The 20668-nt window shown below is 50.1% G+C and overlaps 1 protein-coding gene across 1 annotated transcript in view; it reads right to left on the reverse strand.

Moving 5' to 3' along the window:
- Nucleotides 1-369: 369 nt before the first annotated feature.
- The window catches only part of NMT1 (N-myristoyltransferase 1), a 30818-nt gene continuing 10519 nt past the window's right edge, over nucleotides 370-20668 (reverse strand). The window contains exons 2-12 of the mRNA XM_047845495.1: nucleotides 19455-19563; nucleotides 16765-16909; nucleotides 9659-9777; nucleotides 8982-9073; nucleotides 7994-8110; nucleotides 7012-7182; nucleotides 6099-6207; nucleotides 3308-3478; nucleotides 2517-2684; nucleotides 1393-1530; nucleotides 370-728 (exon numbers count right to left, since the gene is read on the reverse strand). Of these exons, the coding sequence (XP_047701451.1) occupies nucleotides 708-728; nucleotides 1393-1530; nucleotides 2517-2684; nucleotides 3308-3478; nucleotides 6099-6207; nucleotides 7012-7182; nucleotides 7994-8110; nucleotides 8982-9073; nucleotides 9659-9777; nucleotides 16765-16909; nucleotides 19455-19563 (1360 nt within the window). The 3' untranslated portion in view covers nucleotides 370-707. The remainder of the gene's footprint in view (nucleotides 729-1392; nucleotides 1531-2516; nucleotides 2685-3307; nucleotides 3479-6098; nucleotides 6208-7011; nucleotides 7183-7993; nucleotides 8111-8981; nucleotides 9074-9658; nucleotides 9778-16764; nucleotides 16910-19454; nucleotides 19564-20668) is intronic.

The raw sequence follows: 20668 nt of genomic DNA on the forward strand, positions 1-20668 counted from the left end.
CAGGACAGCCTCTGAGTAGGGACAGCCCCACCCAGGACTCTACCTGCAGCCCTGGGAGTTCTGAGCCCTCCTCAAGGTCAGCACAGTCCCTCCACCTTACCCTGCCTTCTCGAAGATAAGCATTCCAGCCCATCCAGAAGGGAGACCGGTTAAGATTCCCCATATCCTCTTTCTCCTGCTCCCCTAAGAAAAGTCAATGCCTGCTTTTCAGAACGAAACAATTCACTGTACCAGTATGTGTTTGTCTGGCACTGTCCTTGCATTCTAATTTTGAGGAATGATCTGGATTCAGTTTTTCATTAGAGACCGAGCATCCTTGTACATTTGGAACATGAAAGATATTTAAAATATTTATATATATATAATATATATATATATATACTTTTATTATTCACCCGTTAACTCCATAATATGCCAATCACGAGCTAGTTTTCAGCAGTTACATTCCCTTGATCACGGCTGCGCAAGGATGTGATTAATTGGAAAACAGGGAGACCAGAGACACGGCCAGAGGTGACATCGCGCAGCCTACGCCATCGTAATGCAATACAATTGTCAAGTTCAGCGGCGGTTTGGTAAAGCCGGTTCAGTTCTGTTCCCTTTGCCAGGGATTCTCACGTTTGTGAAAGTTGGACCGACGAGTGGTGGGGTTCCATTTTCTGGTTTGAATTCTCAGTGGCTTTATCCAGAATCTCACTGGCAACTGATTACTGTAACACCAGCCCAACCTAGGAGAGCCAACAGGGAGAGGCAGGGTTGAGTTGACAGCCATCCAAAGTCTACCCCATGTTCCCACCCGGTTCAGAAGGTCCAAGGGACCGGATCTGCACAGTGCCGCCAGGAGCCGGGAGCCCTCACTCAACTTCCACGAGGGGCTTCGTACATCACCCAGCTCCTTCAAGGAAAGCAACCGCCAGCAACCTGAGCCACACTCGTCATGAGGCCTCCCTCCAGCTGGTCTGTCACGCATTCTGTAAGTGCTGAGGACACCATAGCCCCGGGCTGCCCTCTGGAGCCATCAGAGGAAGGGCTGAGGGTCATGCAGGGAATGAGGGCAGTAGCCCAGCCCAGGAGACGCCTCAGACCCTCTGACTCTAACCCTCCCAGCTGACCTCGGACAGCTCGACCTGCGGTTCCCTGAAGCGGTCCCGAATGCCCTGCCTCCAGCCAGCCGAGGCGGCTCATCTCGTGGGGAGAAGAGCTGGAGACAGGGTTCCTGCTTTTGTATGGCTCTGGGGCCTGTCCCCTCTGCCACCTTCACACCTGCTGCAGAAAGAGGAATGTGGACTCTGCCGGTCTGGCCCTCAGAGGGAGGAGACTTTCCAGGGCCCGGAATGCCAGCTGACAAGGGCCCAGTCCCGTGGCCCCGTCCTGCTGAAGGAGCGGACGTACCTTCTCTGCCCCCATGCTGGGGCACTTCCAGTTGTAAAGGTAATACTGCAAGTTGCCGTCCCCTATGCCAAACTTGAGCTTCTCCAGAAAGGTTTTGTTCTCCATGAGATCCAGGGCATTGAACACATCAAACCCTTTCTGCACAGCAGGGAAAAACAAGAACAGGTGAAGAGAGATCAAAGCTGCCTCGTCCTCCTGCCTCCATCATGTCAAAGCCATATGGCACAGGTGGCCAGGACAGCAACCTCCCTTCAGAAGCTCTAACTGCATCCACGTTAAATCCAGACTCCAGCCGGCACCCGCTCTCCATTGGAGGCGCTCAGGACACTCAGAACGCCACCACACCCGGCCTCTCCTCACTGGCCCTCCGAGTGCACACTCGTGTACTCGGCGTCCGGGTCACTGCTCCTGCCTCCCCCAAACACTAGTCATTGGCACAGTCTTCTCTGGAGACCAAGCCCGGAAGCCCTTCCTCTGAGAAGTTGGCTCCTAGCAGCTGCTCAGCACTTCTGTCTTCCCCTTACTCCCCAGACACCTCAACTACTAGGCCTCAGTGTGCACCCTGTGACTTTAGGGCCGCTGATACACTGCTTGAGAAAGAAGCTTCCTAAATCTCACCAAATGGACCAGAAGTTCTCACGGGCACAGACTAGACTGGCCACCATCTGGCTGGCCCACGGGGGCCGCTCTCAGTTGGGGCGGGACCCACGACGAAGGACTGACTGACACTGACCTCTTCAGTCTTTTTTCTTTTTTTTTTTCTTTTTTTTTTTTTTTAAAGCCTGGGCCCCTCCCCCATGTGCTACAGTCAGCCACTGCAATGACTCACCACGACAGGGACCAATCTCCCCATTGCCATGCTGGGGAAGTCATAAGGAGAACCCCTTTACTCCCGGAGCAGGCTTGGCTGTTCAGGCTCCTTGGGAGCGTCTCCCGTGAGAACGAAACTCACTGAAGTAAATCAGGAGTTCAGTGCCTTCACTTCATGTGGGTCCTCCTAGTTTTGAGCCGCTGGCTGAGGAGTGGTGGGCCCCTTCCTCAGCAGAGCGGGAGGCCAGCTGTGCTCACCACTGCTCCCACTGCCCTTCCCCACACGTGTCCAGGCCCTCCAGTCTGCTCCTCACCATTTTGGCGAGAACAAGGGCGTCGCTCATGAGGTCTAGAAGAGGGGTCTGGGTGTGGACGTTGTAGAAAGAATAAGCAGCCTTTAGACTCTTGTGGGTTGGGTGATTCATAATGGTGGAGGGAAGTGTATAAAAGCTCAGGAAATCTGTCACTTCACCATTTGCATTCTGCAGGGAAAACAATAAAAGGCAACGTCACGCACGCGTGGTGATCCTGCAGCCTGGGAACAGTGTTTCCTATTGCTTCCACACCACCCGCAGGCAGCTCTGCCCCCTCAGAACAATGGGGGCACACCGAAACAGCATGTGCAGGCAGGATACAACACACTGCCGAGGGCACCCGAGGACAGAGCCGGGAGCAAGAGGCAGGCTGGACCAGGGGCTGACCCTGCTGAGCTCTCGCCCTGCCTGCAAACTGTCAGGGACTTCAGGCGGCTCACGCTCCCCCAGACGGTGTCCCTGATGCCCGGCCCGCACCACCTCAAGCCGGACGGCCAGGGAAACGAAGGCTTACCTGAGGAAAAGGGACCAGTTCTCTTCTACTGTGTCACCAGTGGGGACTGGGGGTTAGGATAAAGGAAAGAAGGGCCCGTGCCAAGTCCAGAGGGCACCATTTTAGCAAGTACAAGCTACAACTTCCGTTCTTCAGGGAGGACCAAGCAAGGAGGGCCAAGGAAGTCTAGGATGCCAACACTGCCATCAACCGGCTGGATCTTCAGTCACCAGGTGTGAGAAACCTAGCCACTCGAGGAGGATCCCTCACCCGGGCCCGAACACCCCTCCCCACTCACCTCCACCACAAAAGTGTCTATGATATTCTCCTGGGGGTAGAACCAGTGCTCCACTTCCTCCTGGCTCATGACCGGTGTGAGGTGGAACTGTTTCAGGTACCTGGTGAGGAGCTGGTGCACTACTGGAATGTCCTTTTTTTCCATTGGTCGCAGTCCAGCTGTCTTGGGAGTCTGGAATGAAGAAAGATGACACGGTATCAGCTGTGCCGTGAGCATCTTGGCTCCCTCTCATGTCCTGCAGGAACCAAAAACTTCACAGTCTCCTTTCCTACCCCAACCCTGGATCCATCCACCCAGGTGCTCAAGAGACAATCCTCAGTCACCCCTGGCGATGGCCCCTCGCTCACGGCCCCACTGCACTCAGGCCGGAGTCCTGCCTTGTCGGGGTCTCTGGCCCTCTCCCTCCTAGTGAAGGCTACCCTCTCTGGCTGAGGCTATCGCTTTGATCGCTCATCCATATGGCCCGGCCACCTGCTTAAGGAAACACAACCCATCACGCCCCTCCCTTGCTCTCAATTCCCTAACACGGAGCACAAGACAGTCCACCCTCTGGATCAGCTGGCAGTTCTGACTGTCCTGTCGTTCCAGCCCAGTGGTTCTTAATGGGGGCAACTGTGCCCCGGAGGACATCTGACAATACTCTGAGACATTTTCAGTTGGCACAAGGGGGAGGGGCACTACTGGCATCTAGTGGGCAGGAGCCAGGGAAGCTGCTAAACATCTTACAATGAACAAGCCACTCCCCATGACAAAAAATGACCCAGCCTCAAATGTCAACAGTGCTGTGACAGAGCAAAACCCTCATGGATGTGCTGGGGAAGGCCCGGCCCAGTGTTACCCATCAGCCTAGTGGAGCCTTTCTTGGCTCCTTTCTTCCGAACCCTCGCCATCTCCCACTGAACTGTAGCTGACCTCCTCCTGGGCTGGTCTCTCTCCGGCAGACTTAGAGCATGTCACAGACCAGCTTCCAGTCTAGGCCGGGTGGAGCCCATGGGCCCAGCAGAGTCCACACCAGACGCCTGCTTTGTCTGTCTGTTCGGACCCTGCACCAGTAGGGCCTCCAGCAGGGCCTGCTGCAAGTTAAATCCTGAAGAAAAGCACCAAACTCCTGGGAGTTCATCTTAAATCAGGATCCCACCCCACAGCTGCTTTTTCTTAAGGAAGGCTTCAGTGGAATGAAGACATGTGATGCTCCGGAGTAAATACTGGTGCCGACAGAACATCCCCAAAGGCCCAACACACAAAGGTGGAGTCAGCCAAGTCTGAAAGCAGGGGGTAGTTACAGTTTCTGTATCTGGGGGACTGCCTGATACAACTGCTTCCCTGTGTAGAAACTGCTTTTGAAAGAGTTTGAGGATCTCTCCCCATCCAAATTCTCGCTAATCCTGATGTCTCTAGAGAACACTCACTGACCTCGTTTCTACATGGTGGGTCCCACAATGACACCTCCAATCCTGCAGTGAAAGGGCCTCTCACCCACAGGTGGGGAGATCCAGAGACACCGTTCTAGCTATGACACCCCTGTAAGAATGCTCTTTGCCTGCCTAAAACTCAAGACAAGTCTGTCATAATAACAGAAAGACTTCCATCATAGCCCTCCCAAATCTGATCTTTGGGGCAGTATCTAACTGCGCTACACCGTCTCTCAAATCTGGACACTGTCAACCCGGGGCCAGTGCGGGAGGAGCCCAATTCCAGGGTGATTACGCCAGTCTGGTGGCTGACGAATCCAGGCGGGTGCCCCTCTGGTCTGCAGGTGCCCAGTGGCCGTGCTGCCACGGAATGGAAGAGCTCTGTGGGAAGACATGTGGCCTTCAGAGCAGGGGGGATCCCGAAGCCATGCACAACTGGGGAGCACGATGCAGCATTTCTTTCATTGAGAAACTAGGTAACCTGAGACCCAGAGCAGAAAACCAGCTCACTCAAGGCTGCCTAGTCCTTCACCAGCCAAATTTGGATTGAGGTGGGGGGTGGGAGTGGGGGGGCACAGAGGGGCTGGGATTAGAAATTGAGGCTTACAGGGGCACCTGGGTGGCTCAGTCGGTTGAGCGTCCGACTTCAGCTCAGGTCATGATCTCACAGTTCATGGGTTTTGAGCCCCACATCGGGCTCTGTGCTGACAGCTCAGAGCCTGGAGCCTGCATCAGATTCTGTGTCTCCCTCTCTCTTTGTCCCTCTCCTGCTCATGCTCTGTCTCTCTCTCAAAAATAAACAGAAAGAAAGAAAGAAAGAAAGAACGAACGAAAGAAAGAAAGAAAGAAAGAAAGAAAGAAAAGGAAAAGAAAGAAAGAAAAGGAAAAGAAAGAAAGAAAAAAAGAAAGAAAGAAAGAGAGAGAGAGAAAGAAAGAAAGAAAAAAGAAAGAAATCGAGGCTTCCCTCACAGGCTGGGGTCACCCCTCCTTTCCCTGCCCACCAGATGCTCTAGAGCGTATTCATACTGGGCTCTGGGCTGCGCTGCAGGTCAGTGATAGATTCATCTTGCTCTTTATACTTCGCTAAGGCTAAAATCACAGAGGATAGATGTTCTCTGAGCTCATCAACAGATGACAGGGAAGCTAGCCCAGGTGCAGACACAGGAGAACTGAGAAAGCAAAACTAAAATAAAACCCTTGCTACAGACAACAGAAACAGCAGAGGCAGGAGGGTTGGAATCCAGAAACGACGAAGTGGGTCACTTTTCTGATGAGCTCCCGCTCCCATCACCCCGCCAAAGCCTTGCTGCGTTCCTGCCCAGGGCCAGGATCTCCTCGGCCTCTCTTGCCCCTGCCCAGCGCCCCAGGGCACCACTGGCCTCTGGCAGTCGGTAGAGCTTCATGGTACGCTGCATGGTCATATTTCTGCTCAGGTGGGAGAACTTCACTTCAATCAGCTTCCGAGGGTTTAGGGACCGATGCCAGTACCTGTAGGGACACAAATGTCCTGTCCTCAGAGGATTCTGGCAAGTCCCAAGGAGGGCGATGGCATGGAGCTCTCGAGATGGCCAGCAGGTGGCGTGAGAGACCCGTCAAGGCCCCATAAGCGCCAGTGTCGGCGCTGGGCTCGCCAACATCCCCCCACCGTAAGAGCAGACCTGCCACAGCTCTTCCCGGATTTCCTATTTGTCTTTCCTGATTTCAAAAGCCACTTCTCTGTTACAGCAGTTGTCTGGGAAGAGTAACCGTCACTTGTGGAATGAAGTCCATGGAAAGCCTTCTAGGTCTCGGAATGTTTATCCTCCTCCTCCCTCCACTACTGCCTTCGCCTGCTGTTTCTCTTCTGAATTTGAGGCAGAGACTGTCCCTGGCTCACACGGGGATCCGACATGTCTCTTTGGCCCACATAATATTCAAAACAAAATTGAGCCAACCACCGAACACCTCTGGACATTTACCATCAAAATCCAGATTTGGGCTGGTCCTTAAAAACTAAAGCAAATCCCCAGCAGACTGCCCTCCCTTCTCCAAAAGGCAGGAATCAGTGGGAGCTGAGAATGGCTAAGCCCTCTGGACAGGGCACCCGCTCTCCTGTCTGTGCCTACAACCTCCCCCTTCATTCTTCCGTGCTCCCTACCTGGCTTCCGTGGGCGCCCACCTGCCACCTTATCAGACAGGAGACATGCTCTGGGGCGGGCACCAACTTAGCGCCGGCGCTGCGAGTCTGAAGCACGAGCTCCTCAGCTGGAGTGGGCACGCCCGGACTTCGAGTGCCCTGTAAGAGATCTTTACCTGCAGGTGCCAACAGGCTTTGGTAATACCACGCCGGCAGTGTAAACAGCTTGGAAGATGCCCTCCAGGTGAACTCGCCGGGTTATCTCCCGGATCAGGACCGGAGCCACCCTCTTGGAGCGCAGCTTCTTGTGGACACACAGGAAGTTGATTTCCACCATCTTCTTCTCTCTGGAGAGAAAGGGAGAACTCCCAGTGACCAGGCTTTTAATGGGGAAGATACTCCCTCAAGCTCCTGGAGCCACCGTGTAGGGAGGGGGGCCTTCAGCTCAGGCATGCGTCCTGCCACCACCTGCACCTGACAGCTGGCACGTGGAGTCCCTCGACCCCGCCGCTGCTCTGCTTCACCAGGCAAGGAACCCACTCCGTTCAAGCAGACCGCGCTTTCCACGGGAGGTGGGGCTCAAGCAAACCCCTTTATCTGAAGGCACCACCAGGATCTACCTCATAGATCCCCAATAGCAGGATGCCCACCTTTAGCTGGCAGGGCACCTCAGAGTAAGTCAAGGGCTATCCTGGAATTTCAAGGGTTCTGACTCCCACTAGAATCCGAGGCCTGTAAGCCCAGAAGACTGCAGCAGATAGTTCTGATGTTTCCAGAGAAAATGTGAAGAGCAGAGCTCAGAGGTCCCGTGAGGGTTTGGATGTTGAGTCACACTGGCTCCGGCCTGTTTCTGAAGCTGTTCAAGTGCACCACCACGTGACGGGTGCAAGCACAAACATTGAGTCCCTGTGCAGGTAGCACGCTGGTCCTCAGGGTGGACCCCGTTCAGCCCAGGGCACAAATGAGAGAACCAGCAACAACTCAGAGCAAAAGACATGGTTCCTATGATGAATTTCTATCCCCAGGACCTGAGTTCCCTCCCTTCAAGGGATCTTCACCCTTCCTTTTGTGGAAGGTATGTGTATCTTTTCTTCCCTTGCTCCCAGACCAAGCAGGATGGTGGGGATGTGGGGCGTAAGGGGTGGTGCTGGTGCTTACGTGTCATAGATGTGGATGTTTGCTGGGATGGCACTGATGAACCCAACCAGTTTCCGACTTGAGACCACTCGAACCCCGCAGTGCCACTGAGGGAGCCAGCCAGGCGGCCGGAGAGCCCTAGAAGAGAGACAGAGGCCATGGTGCTGCTGACCAGTGGGCTGGGCAGGCTGCTTGGGCTCCATAGCTAAGTCTGTTCTAAGCTCCTGCTACACCTCCCTGGGGGTTACCAGCTAAATTCTCCATAGGGCCAAGCCCTCTGGGACACACATGGGATTGAGCCAGAGCCCCTTCCTGCAGCTCAGCCCATTTGGCTTACTTACCCACCCAATCCAAGCTGTCACACTAAGGACTTCGCACCCGATCCAATTTCTTTGTGCTCACTCACCATGACAGCTTACGCTGGAGGACGGGCCTCACTGGCTCAGACTCCAGTGGGTCCTGTGGTTGGGAGCAGATCACAGAGAACCCAGAGCTCTGGTCTCCACCTGTCCCCCGGACACCATCACCCCCTCTTTCTGCCTGCCCAGTCTTCCCTTTTCAGGCAGTCATCCCTCTCCATTTCAGCCTCAGGCCTCTACATTCCTGGATACTCAACATGGCCCCAGGAGGCTGGATGGCTCAGCCAGGCAAGGCCATTTTCATATAACCGGGCATGCTCAGCAACTGGATAGAAAAGGACTCTTCTTTCTTTTGAAATCTCAGTAGGTCTCGTCCCTCCTCCCCCTCTTACACAAAGTCACCACACAACACACCAATCTCTTCTCGGTACTGATGCCACAAAGGCCTCCCTCACCCAGTCATTCTACCTTAAATAAGGTTTTGATTCTTAGCTCCACTGAAAGCAACCCTCTCTCCTTCAGATGTGGGGATTCAAAATAGACACACTAGCTTGCGTCTGAAGGCTGGTTCTTAGCAAGGATGAGAAAGTGGGCCCGCTGCGGTGGCCCTGCCCCACGCCCACCCGAGCCAAGAAGCCCTCACAGCTCACCACAGCAGAAAGTCCGGGGAGTAGTCGAACCGGAACATATTGTCATCATCCTCCACGTAGTTCTCATTCAGGAGGCCATAGAGTTCTTTCAGCTGCAGAGAGACAAGGGGCGGCCTCAGAACCACTCTGCCCGACATCCTGGGGCTCAAAGCTTTTCGGAGGGACAAGGTAAACTATCAAAAACCATGTTTCATCTCATAAACCCTTTTCACTCCAGGCATGGCACGGACTCTTTTGGAACAAGCACCCCAGCTGTACTAGGAAACTGAGCCACGGAGAAGTAGAGCGGCTGTGACCCAAGTACACAGAGGGGCAGGGCAAGAATGTCAATGTCAGCCAACTAACCAGCCACGGCGTCGTTACAACAGGGAACAGATGAAAAGATGAACGAGACAAATGAACACATGGCAGTAGGGTATTACTCTAGGGAGCTACAGAGCTTAACTCTCCACCTGCCCGAGAAGCCAAGGGCTATTTAATGGGGCATCTCAGGCAGGCCCCAGAGGTAAAAGACAGGGGACCGGGGTGGGAGAGGAGGTGTGTCTGCTCCGACCTGCTTTGATTGGCTCTCAACAGAGTCCTTGAGAAAGTCTTGAGTAGTAGCTGTCTCCGTATGACAGCAGGGCTCACTCAAAGTGGCACTCAATCCACACTGCAGGCTGCCCAGGCCTACTCACCACACCGCGGTCCCCCAGGTCCAAGGCATCCCAGGTGAAGCCCTGGGGCAGGGTGTAGGGCTCCTGGCGGATGTTGTCTTTGTCAGGCTCCACGGGGCCATGGGTGTTCACCACTTCTCCTGGAAGAAGAGCGCAGAGCCTCACCCTCTGTCTCCCGGGGGAGGCAAGCGGGGGCTCAGCTTAGACATCGACCGCAGCAAATTCCTCCTGTCCCCAGGAGCCCTCCATCTGAAGAACACTCTGTGCTTGGCAACTGCAGACCATCTTTCCAGCTACCCTTCGTCCCCAACTGAGAGCCAACTCGTGGCAAAGCTTCAGAATAATCACTAAGAACCAAGGTGCTTGGTTTTTTGGAAATTCTTTTAAATCTCCCTTCGGTTACTAAATGACAAACATTTATCTTGACTAATTTGGCTTCCTGCCTCCCGGCTGGTGTAAAAACAACTCTCATGGTCCTGGCTCAGGCCCATCAACCTGGATGGATTTATAAGGAGTTGCAACAAGGCTGCTTTTGTGTCAACAGCAACAATGCACCGGGCCCACTGCTGAACCAGATGATGGCATCGAGGCGCCAGGCTCAATCTTGGCCCTGCCAGCCTTGGCTTTCAGCAACGTGGGCCAGTTAACTGCTGCCGCCAACTTGGCCCCTCAGTGTTTACAGAGTCCTGCGAGTATCTTTAGGCTCAATCACTGAATCCACACAACGCTGACAGGAAGTTACCCTTGACATGACATCCCCACCCTGGACGGACACCCCTCCTCTGTGGAGTGTGTGGGGAGCGCTTGGGGGTGTCAGACGATACAGCCCTGATACCCGCACACAGCCCAAATGGACTCATGTGAGACACCTGAACAAATCGACCACTTAATTTTGGCCCTTGGAATTATTTAGTGTCTACAATTCATAGCTCATTCATACTCACAACTGGAAGAAGGCAACGTTTAATGTGTTTTGAAAACTGAGCCTTCAAAAGGGACCCACACTGCTTGCTCCCAGCATCAGGCTCTGTACACACTAGGCACTCAATTTGGGCTTTTCCTGACTTTCAGACCCCTGGCCCAAACATGTCATTCTAATGTGTAACAGGCAGCTGCAGACCCTCCCCGGTCACGGACCCATGGGGCAGGGATAGCGGAAACGGCCAGCTCAAGCTATGAGCTGAGGACAACACTGTTTGGGACTGACCATCTAACTTTCTCTCACTCAACACATTTCGTGAACAACACCCTGCTTCGGATGTCACGCACTGGGATACGGCAGGGAAAACACAAGGTCCCTGTTCCCACGAGATGTCCCATCTTCTGGTGAATATTTCATAAGCAAGTCATTACCAACATGCTAAGAGTCACAAACTGGAAAGCGCAAGCAACAGCGAGGACACATAGCAAGGAAGCGTCCAGCTACCTCCTATTTACATCAGGCTCCCCAGTAGGTTTGCTTGGGAAAGAGGTTATATTTTTCTTCCCTAGTTTAGAAACTGGCCTTCTGATTTATTCATAAAGTGGCCCTTGTGAATTAATTGAATATAAGTCAATCTAATTCTAATTCACCACCATGCAAAATTTTGGGAGGCTACAAAGTTGAGGGCTAGACCCTTGGAAAGTACTAAGATGTCTACGCTAGTCTTGTTGAGGTGCTGGTTGATGTTCCCGGCCTTCTATTGAATTTATACCCTTTCCAAAATATATTTAACTCCAGAAACTTTATTTATTTGCGGGGGAGCGCAAATTGGGGACAGGGGCAGAGGGAGAGAGAGAATCCCAAGCAGGCTTCACGCCCAGCACAGAGCCCAATGTGGGACCCTGGGATCATGACCTGAGATCATGATCTCGAGAGTTGGGACACTCAACCAACTGAGCGATCCAGGCGCCCCTAACGTCAGAATCTTTTTATTTTTTTCTAAATGATTTCCATGGACAAGATAGTGGTGGTCTTCCCCACTGTACTACAATAATCTCAAGGCTAAATCTTTTCAGGGGTACCTGGGTGACTTAGTCGGTTAAGCATCCGATTTTTTTTTTAATGTTTATTTATTTTGAGAGAGAGAGAAAAAGAAAGAGAATGAATGAGCATGCCCGTGCAAGAAGGGGAGGGGCAGAGAGAGGGAGAAAGAACCCTAAGCAGGCTCCCCGTGCTGTCAGCACAGAGCCCGACGGAGGGCTTGAACTCAAGAACCGTGAGATCATGGGGCCCCTGGGTGGCTCAGTTGGTTGAGCATCCAACTCCTGATTTCAGCTCAGGTCATGATCTCATGGGTTTCATGGGCTCGACCCCCACATCGGGCTCTGTGCTGACTCTACAGAGCCTGCTTGGGATATCCGTCCTCTCTCTCTCTCTCTCTCTCCATCCCTCCACAGCTCAAGCTCTGTCTCTCTCAAAATAAATTAAAAACAAAACAAAAAACAAAAAACTTTGAAATAAGTAAAAAAAAAAAAAAAAAAAAAAAAAAGAACCATGAGATCAAGACCTGAACCAAATGCAAGAGTCAGACGCTTAACCAAATGAACCACTCAGGCACCCCAAGTGTCTGACTCTTGATCTTGGGTCATGAGTTCAAGCCCCACACTGAGCTCCATACTGAGTGTGGAGCTTACTTAAAAAAAAATAGGGGCACTTGGATGGCTTACTCGGGTAAGCATCCGACTTGGGCTCAGGTCACACAAACTCACGGCTTGTGAGTTTAAGCCCTGTGTCAGGCTCTGTGCTGATGGCACAGAGCCTGTAGCCCGCTTCAGATTAGGTCTCCCTCTCTCTCTTTTGACCCTCCCCTGCTCACGCTCTCTCTCTCGCTCTCTCCCAAAAATAAACATTAAAAAAAAAAAAAAAAAAGGCTACATCTTTTCACTTATGCTGGTTACTAGGCACTCTAAGCAACAAGCATTTCCATTCACTCCTTCATCACATGTTCATGGAGTCCTAGAATGTGCCAGTTCTGGGGTGGGAGCTGATGAATACAACAGCATAGGTCCTCATCATCACGGGCACCTGCCACCCAGCAAGATGAGGGCCCCCGACAATGACAAACCAGTTCTCCCAGGTTGCCTCAAGGCTGTTTGATATCTTCGAGACATAGCTGACAAAGCAGAGTTACAGGAAATACTCAGAAAGCTTCACAGTCTAGGGTGCCAACGAAGCGCAGAAGTGGCCAGAGCCTCCTGCAATGTTCTCCTGCCAGCCTAGCTTCAAGGCTTCCACCTGCAGGGAGTGACCTATCCTCCAGCTTCTCAGGGCTCTTGAGTGCCTCCTGCTGCGTCGGTGTGGAAGGCTGCCTCAGAGCATGCTGGGAGTGCAGCCAATGATCTCTAGACCACCCAAACCAAGTAGCCAACTGAGGATGCTGGAAACTTTAAAAAAGAAAACCCTGGATTTTCAGAGGGTTTCTTTCTGTACCCTTTCCCCACAACGTTCTGTCTTCCAACATCAAAGATTCAAAACCACACAATGCAGCAACCATGAAGGACTCGGAAACAAAGAATGTGAGATCTGGGAGACTTTATCTTATTTTTTTTTTAATTTTTTTTTACATTTATTTATTTTTGATAGAGACAGGGCACAAGTGGGGGAGGGGCAGAGAGAATGAGACACAGAATCTGAAGCAGGCTCCAGGCTCTGAGCTGTCAGCACAGAGCCGACGTAGGGCTTAAACTCACAAACCATGAGATCATGACCTGAGCTGAAGTCAGACGCTTAACCGACTGAGCCACCCAGGCGTGCAGAGACTTTATCTTATTTTTAAATGTTTACTCATTTTTGATTGAGAGAGAGAGAGAGAGAGAGAGAGCGAGCGCTCGTGTGTGAGTGGGACAGGAAGAGAGAGGGGGACAGAGGATCCCAAGAGGGTTCTGAGCTTACAGCAGAGAGCCCGACACGGGGCTCGAACCCACAAACTGCAAGATCGTGACCCAAGCCAAAGTTGGACGCTTAACTGAGCCACCCAGGCACCCCCAAATTTGGGAGACTTTAAACCAAACGAATAGGGCATGGATGAAGGTAAGAGTGGGGAGGCTTCTCTCTCGGAGCCCAGAGAAACTACGTACAAGTCCAAGTCCTCCCTTGGGTAGCTACTTATAAAAACTAAGTAGAGCATGAGAATCTTGATCTCGGGGTTGTGACTTCTAGCCCCACGCTGGGTGTAAAGGTTACTTAAAAATAAAATCTTTAAGGAGCGTCTGGGTGGCTCAGTCAAGCGTCCAACTTTGTTTCAGGTCACGATCTCGTGGTTCGTGAGTTCCAGCCCCATGTCGGGCTCTGTGCTGACAGCTCAGAGCCTGGAGCCTGCTTCAGAGTCTGTGTTTCCCTCTCTCTCTGCCCCTCCCCTGCTCGCACGTTCTCTCTCTCTCAAAAGAATAAACATTAAAAATACATTTTTTAATAAATAAAATCTTAAAACACATTAAATACATAAAAAAAAATTAAAACTAACCTAAGAGTGACGAGATTCCAATCCACGGAGATGAGGGGGAAAAGAGAGGGTTCCACATGCCTCTACTACAGTGGGAAAGTGGGGACTTTGAAAAAGTAGAAGGACATGATCTGAAAAGTTTATTTGGGAACAGAGTTATGCTTGTATTTGGGAACACAGAACGGTCACACAGCCTAAAACATGCTATTTAGAAGGCCCTTTGTGGTGAACTTAGGATGGCTGTAAACTTCTCAAGAATTCCAGGTCTCTTCAGTGGAATACAACCTAATCTTACCTCTCCCAACAAGGTGGGGAGTAAACAGTACACTTGATAGGCATGATCACTGGGCCCACCTCAGGGGAAAAAAAAATCACAGCAAGAAGCTGTAAGCCGCACTACCCTCAGGATACTTGGAAGAACTAGGCTGACATGTCAGCCACACGACCGACCGAAGCCTGTAATGTGGTGCTTTCTGCCGGGCTAACTCACTAAAACAACGGAATCCTTCATTTGGGCCTGACCGTGGACCTGAAAGGCAGACTGGTCAGGTGCTCAGGGCACCGGCCCTTCCCCAGCACCCCACACTGTAGATGGCCCAGAAGGCACACCCAGAAGAAATACAGCTGACCTCGCTCCACCTTCCTGAAAGCGTCAGGAAGCTCTCAGGAGCAAATGTGTGGCTTTCTCGTGAACTTTCTGCCAACCCTTGGAGCACTCTCTATATTTACAGGAGGAGAAACTGAGGCAAACAACACAGTGTGACAGGACTAATGAGGAAGAGAAGTCCGTGGATCTCAATTTACCTCTTTACCGGGTTCCATGTCTATGAAGAATGAAGCTAAGTTACCCATTTGCAAATTCCTAATGAAGAGTAAAACCAGACCAAAACCCCCAAGCCCCATCTGAAAACTGGGCCAGGATGCCTGGCAGCCACCACAAAATGCTGTCGTGCATCTCACTCAGAGGCGGAGTGTGTTGCTGTCTGCATTCTTCCTGCTCCTTGGTGGGGAGTAGTCCCTGGGACCCGTTCCTAGTAATGTCCTAGTAACAGCATTGCTGTGATCCAAAGCCTTCTTGGAGGGCTTAGCCAGTGGGCCTGGGGCCTGGCTGACCTGGGCAGCCTGACAAACAAGCAGGTGGGTGGGGACAGGGTTCTAGAATAATGCCCGCTCCTCACCATCCAGGCAGTGTTTTTGCTTTCCACCCCCTGAGGGGCACACCTCAGCTTGCTTCTGGATTATGATTACACTGTCCAAGAACTGCATCTGCTCTAGAGTAGTTTCTGAAACTTCCAAAGTGGACACAAATCCCCTGCAAGTTCGAACTCCACAGGTCTGGGGTGAGGCCTCAGAGTCTGCATGTCTACAAGCTTTTAAGCAATGCCCACTCTGCTGGCCTGAGGATCACACTTTGAGTAGCACCTCCCTGTGTCGCATACTTCCCACCTCTGGAATAGATAACCCCCGTTATCCATTCCAGCTGCCCCTTTCCCCTCTCCCCTCTCCAGTCTCTGGCGCTACCCTGCCCCTGCCCCCTCCTCCAGACCAAACATCCTGGAGGCGATCAGTACATGCACAACCTGAAGGCCACTTACATTTGGTATCTGAACCCATGTTTTTTCAACATACTTACTTTCTCAGTCACAGAGAAAATAGAAATCGGGCCCAGAATTGTGATGTAACCACTCCAGAAACTTTTTGTCAACAGCAGCATCTGAAGTTAGCCATCAACGTTAGCTGTGGCTTGGTCTCAGCAGGAATCTCTAACTCGCCTGTTATGTCATCTCTTTACATTTTCTGCCTGTCCCACCCCTTTCAGAGTTCATTAAAGAGTGCCAACCAAACCTGCACAGGGTATTTCCAGGGGTTGAACAATTGTGGTTAAGCAAATGTCAAAATTACCTGCAGTTGGTAAGCGTGCACTGGCTGACAAAGGGAAGAGGCTGGGGACTCAGCCCAACCCAGGATGAGACATCTGCCCAGATAAACAAGACAGCCCCTCTGTAAAACTCTTTGTGGGAAGACAGACCCATAGGCACACATCTCCACTGACCGTGTGCCGATATACTGTTTTTCTTTGTGACTTACAGTAGATGACGATGGACTAAAAGAATCAGTATTTGTTCTCAGCATGAACTCCTGTGAAATAGTAAGGTCCCTGAACGTTAGTCTTTTCCATTCCTTTTTTTTTTTTTTCTTAAGTAGGCTCCAAATCAGGGATGTCTGGTTAAGTGCCTGTTAAGCGTCTGACTTCAGTTCAGGTCATGATCTCATGGTTTGTGAGTTCGAGCTCCGAGTCAGGCTCTCTGCTGTCAGCGCAGACCCTTCTTCAGATCTTCTGTCCCCTCCTTCCCCCTCTGGCCCTCCCCTGCTTGTGCTTGCTCTCTCAAAAATAAATAAACATTAAAAAAAAAAAAAAAAAGGTAGGCTCCACACCCAGTGTGGAGCCCAACTTGGGGCTTGAACTCACGAATGACCCTAAGATCAAGACCTGAGCTAAAATCAAGAGTAGGATGCTTAACCGAATAAGCCAGCCAGGCACCCCTAGTCATTTCTATACTACATTTTAAAGACCACCTTCTAAAAATAACCACGAAGGAAGTCCAGGACTCTACTGTCCTCCCTCACAGATTCAGCAAGGCATCCTAAGCACGGCTAAGATACATCCCTCGCCCTCACCAGGGGAAGAAAGCACATACATACCCAGTTTGGGGACAGGCTGCGTGTCCCAGAACTGGTAGCTTCGCTTGCTAGCCTCCTCCATGGTTTTGGCAGGTCCCTGACCCACTGAAAACAGTTCAATGGCTTTCTGAATTTCCTGGATCCTCTCTGCTGGCAAAGAGTTCATCTGGACAAGACAAAGTTGGGGAGAGAAAAGGCCCATTATGTTAACAAGCACTTTTGATTAATCACTAATTCAGTAGTTAAGGGGTGCAACTCAAGGAAGGGGCGTGGTTCCTCCATCCCAATCCCAGAGGTCAGGTGTCATACGACAACTGGGAAAAGAGTGATTGGCGATGGGCTATTTGAAAGGTGGGTGCTTCCCACTGGGTTTCTCCTTCTTGGTCTCATGATGTCTGATGGCAAAAGGAATACGTGCTCAGTGTCAAATTTCAAACAATGCAGAAATGTGTAAAACGTACAGAAAGTAAAAAACCAACAAACCCACCCCTTAAATATAATCCTTGTCATCAACAGTCTTAATTTAGGAGGTAGGGTGAAAAGAGGCAAATATAATTTCAGGCTTTTTTGCATGCAAGCTCCAAACACACACACACACACACACACACACACACACACACACACACACACACTTTTCAAAAACTAGAACTGGATCATATGGTATTATTCTACAAGCTGTTCTTTAAACACCATGTCTTAGAGACCCTTCCATGTGGACACACAGACCTGCTTATTCTAACAACTGAGTCCACTTTGTGCCTGGACCATAGTATATTCAGTGAGTCTCTCACCGATGGGCATTTCTGTGGTTTTGTTCTTCAGCTTTACACACAATGCTGTAATGAACCTTCTTGTACATCTATTTTTGTTCACTGGGATACATATTTCTGTAGGAGGAAGCCTAAGAAAAAGGCGTGCTGGGTCAAAGGATATGCACATTTGAAATTATATATCATCAACTTGCTCTCTAAAAACAGAGTATCAACTAAGAGCGCAATGAACAGTGTGTTCATTTAACTAATATCAATTAATAACCAAGTGAGCACGTTTCTCCTCACCCTCATCATAAGATTTGCCAAATCTTAAAACTCTACCAATCTAGGAGAAAAAAAAAATTTCAATTTTCTTTCATTCATTGTGATGAAATTACATCACATTAAACTGATGGAACAGTTTAATTTTGTAAACTGCCTACTCATTTCATTAGTTTAAACTGGTTCATGTATTACAAATATTTTTCCAGCCTGTTGTTTATCTTTTTAACTTTTACAGAAAAGTTTTAAATTTGTCAATTTTTCTCTTATGGTTTCTGGGTCTTATGTCAGGCTTACGATTATATAAAAATACTCATAATTTCTTCTGATATTTTTACTTTACTGTTTTCTTTTCCCATTTAGATAGAGGACAGGGAGAACATAAACGAACATGTTTACAGTGCATCTTTCCTGGAGACAGGACTACGAGTGATTTTCATTTTCTCCGTCTTATTGTTTTTCCTAGATTCTTCACTGCTACCTGCTCTAGCATGCAGGTGCTGTGTAAATGATGTTTTGTTAAATATTTCTAATTTCAAAGTGAATCACTTTGATACATGCTCGAGCTCAAATCCCCCTGGAGTCTTCTAAATACCCACCCCCAGACAAACAATGAAACAAAAGTCTCTAAAGCCAAATCACGGGCTTGGGCTAGAATCCCTGACCCAGAGATGTGGCTGAGCCACTGCTCTCATCTTAAAAACGAGGAAGACCCCCACCTCCCTAGTAGGGATGTTGAAGGTTGGGGGTTAATTTAAATGAAGCACCGGGCAAGAACCTGGCCAACACAGTGGTCAATAACGGTGGGGTGTGGTTTTTTTTTTTTTTTCATAGTGGATTTGATATTGAGAATGGTAAAAAATTACTTGAAGCCATTTCTCAATTACGTAGGAGATTCAAGATGGAGCGTGACATTCGTGGCACAAAACACAGTGGGTATACTGGAGCGAGACTGGATTCCTTGTGAGGGTTAGACACTGTTTTGGAGGCAATTCGTAGAGAGGAATTATATGTTTAAGCTTCTCCTGGGGTCTACTCAGAAGGGGGCAGCACTTCACCTGAAATAAAAGGTGCTGGTGTTGTGTTGTGTTGTGTTGTGTTGTGTTTTGTAATGTTGTTCTTTTAAGAAACCAACCAATCCCTCCCCATACTTCTGAATTTCAGGTCAGTGTGTCAGTCTTAGGTTTGTAAGGTCTAGGCCAGTGGTTCTCAACTGTGGGACTCACAGGTTCTGTTACAATGACCATGGCGCTAAGAGAATGCTTGCAATATATAAAGGTTGGCCTTCAAAAGAACAGGCCTTTTCTTCTCCCACTGGCGAGGACTTGAGACAGAAAAGACTGAGAACCACTGCTCGAGGCGGCAGGGGCCGTTCCGACGGAAGTGCTCTATGGCACCTAGCACAGCACCACATGCAGCTATCTGTACCTGTACATACTGAGGGGGCAACATGCCTGGGGGTCAGTGTCTAACCTGCTGCATCTTTTAAGGTACGGACAGAAGTTTAATCACCTAGGTCTAGGGCAGCAGAGGGCAGCAGGGGGGTCCAACTCCTCCATCCTGAAGTAATGCCAGTGGAGACTGTCAATCTGAATTCTTCCTATACATTCACCCCCAAACTCTTTAGTCTGAAAAAGCAACTCTCTCAGTCACAAGAAAACAGAGCCTCCTTGTTACCTTCACAGGCTGATCCTGGGCTGAATCTGTCTCATTGCCTTTCTCTTTCTTCTTTTTTTGTTTCTTTTTCTTCTTTTTGGCTCCAGTGTCATTGGCTGGACTCAAACCACTGTAAGACAAAGTAAATACTGATGCAGGGTTTTTTAAAAATCATCTGTTTTGAGCCACACTGACAAAGAGCTTTCTGTGGAGCCAGACCTTCCTTAATCAGGCCTGTTGGCTTCAGAAGCAGACCAGAGAATCCAGGTCCCAAAGGGGCATTTGGAGGACACCAGCGGACACAGCTCTCCTCACTCCCACCAGCTCTGGGGGTGGTGGGAGTGGGGTGGGAGGGGGGCCTGCGCAAGAAACGTCCTATTTGTTTGGAAGGAACTTTTCAATTCTTGTTTCTATTTTATGTGTGTTTTTTCTCCAGATTGCCAGAGTGCTGGCTCCAGAGGCGAATGAATTGTTAGCAGGGCATTCATACCACCAATACTTCCTTAGAGCCCTGAATTTAAAATGATGACAGCCCATAGCAGTCTTTTTGGAAAGCTTCCTCACCCCCACTCCCACCCTCCCACTGCAATTGGTCTAGTGAGCTTCCCCAGCTGGATCTAAAGCTCAAGGCAGTGCTGGAAAGGGAGGAAGGAACGAGGAAAAAGGCAGTTTTGCGTTGCTACGATCTGTGTTCAAGCCAGGAAGACAATCGCGAGAACTGCCTACATCAAGCCTGCAGGACAGAGGACGACGATCAGCTGGTTCAGGCTGTGTGATTACCCAGAACTGGCAAAACCCAGTATTGGGGATCCGGGGAAAACAACAATGAAGCACCCAGCCACTCCTGCCACAAAGAGATTACATGAAACATGCCTGTGAGCCTACTAAAGGCGACTTCCTTGTGCTGTTTCCCTCTGCGTGACACACCCAACGAATGCAGCAAAAACAGTCTCTTAGCCAAATTTAACCGTCTCCTACGGCCTTTTAACATTGTTTTCTATCAATATCTTCACTGACACACAAATCATGTACTATACTGGGCTTCTTTGACATTTTCCATTCATTTGCTCCCTAATATTTTGTCCCAGTTCTTTTTGATTTCTGGGTTTCCTTTATTTTATCTTTGTATTGGGTTTCCTTTATTTTATAGGTGAATTTTAAGGCTCGCTTTGCATCTAGCTTTGCTCATTATGGTTGTACAGTTGACCCTCGAACGACATAGGGGTGGCAATCTC

Source organism: Prionailurus viverrinus, unplaced genomic scaffold (assembly GCF_022837055.1).
Source record: "Prionailurus viverrinus isolate Anna unplaced genomic scaffold, UM_Priviv_1.0 scaffold_35, whole genome shotgun sequence".
NCBI classification, from domain to species: Eukaryota; Metazoa; Chordata; class Mammalia; order Carnivora; family Felidae; genus Prionailurus; species Prionailurus viverrinus.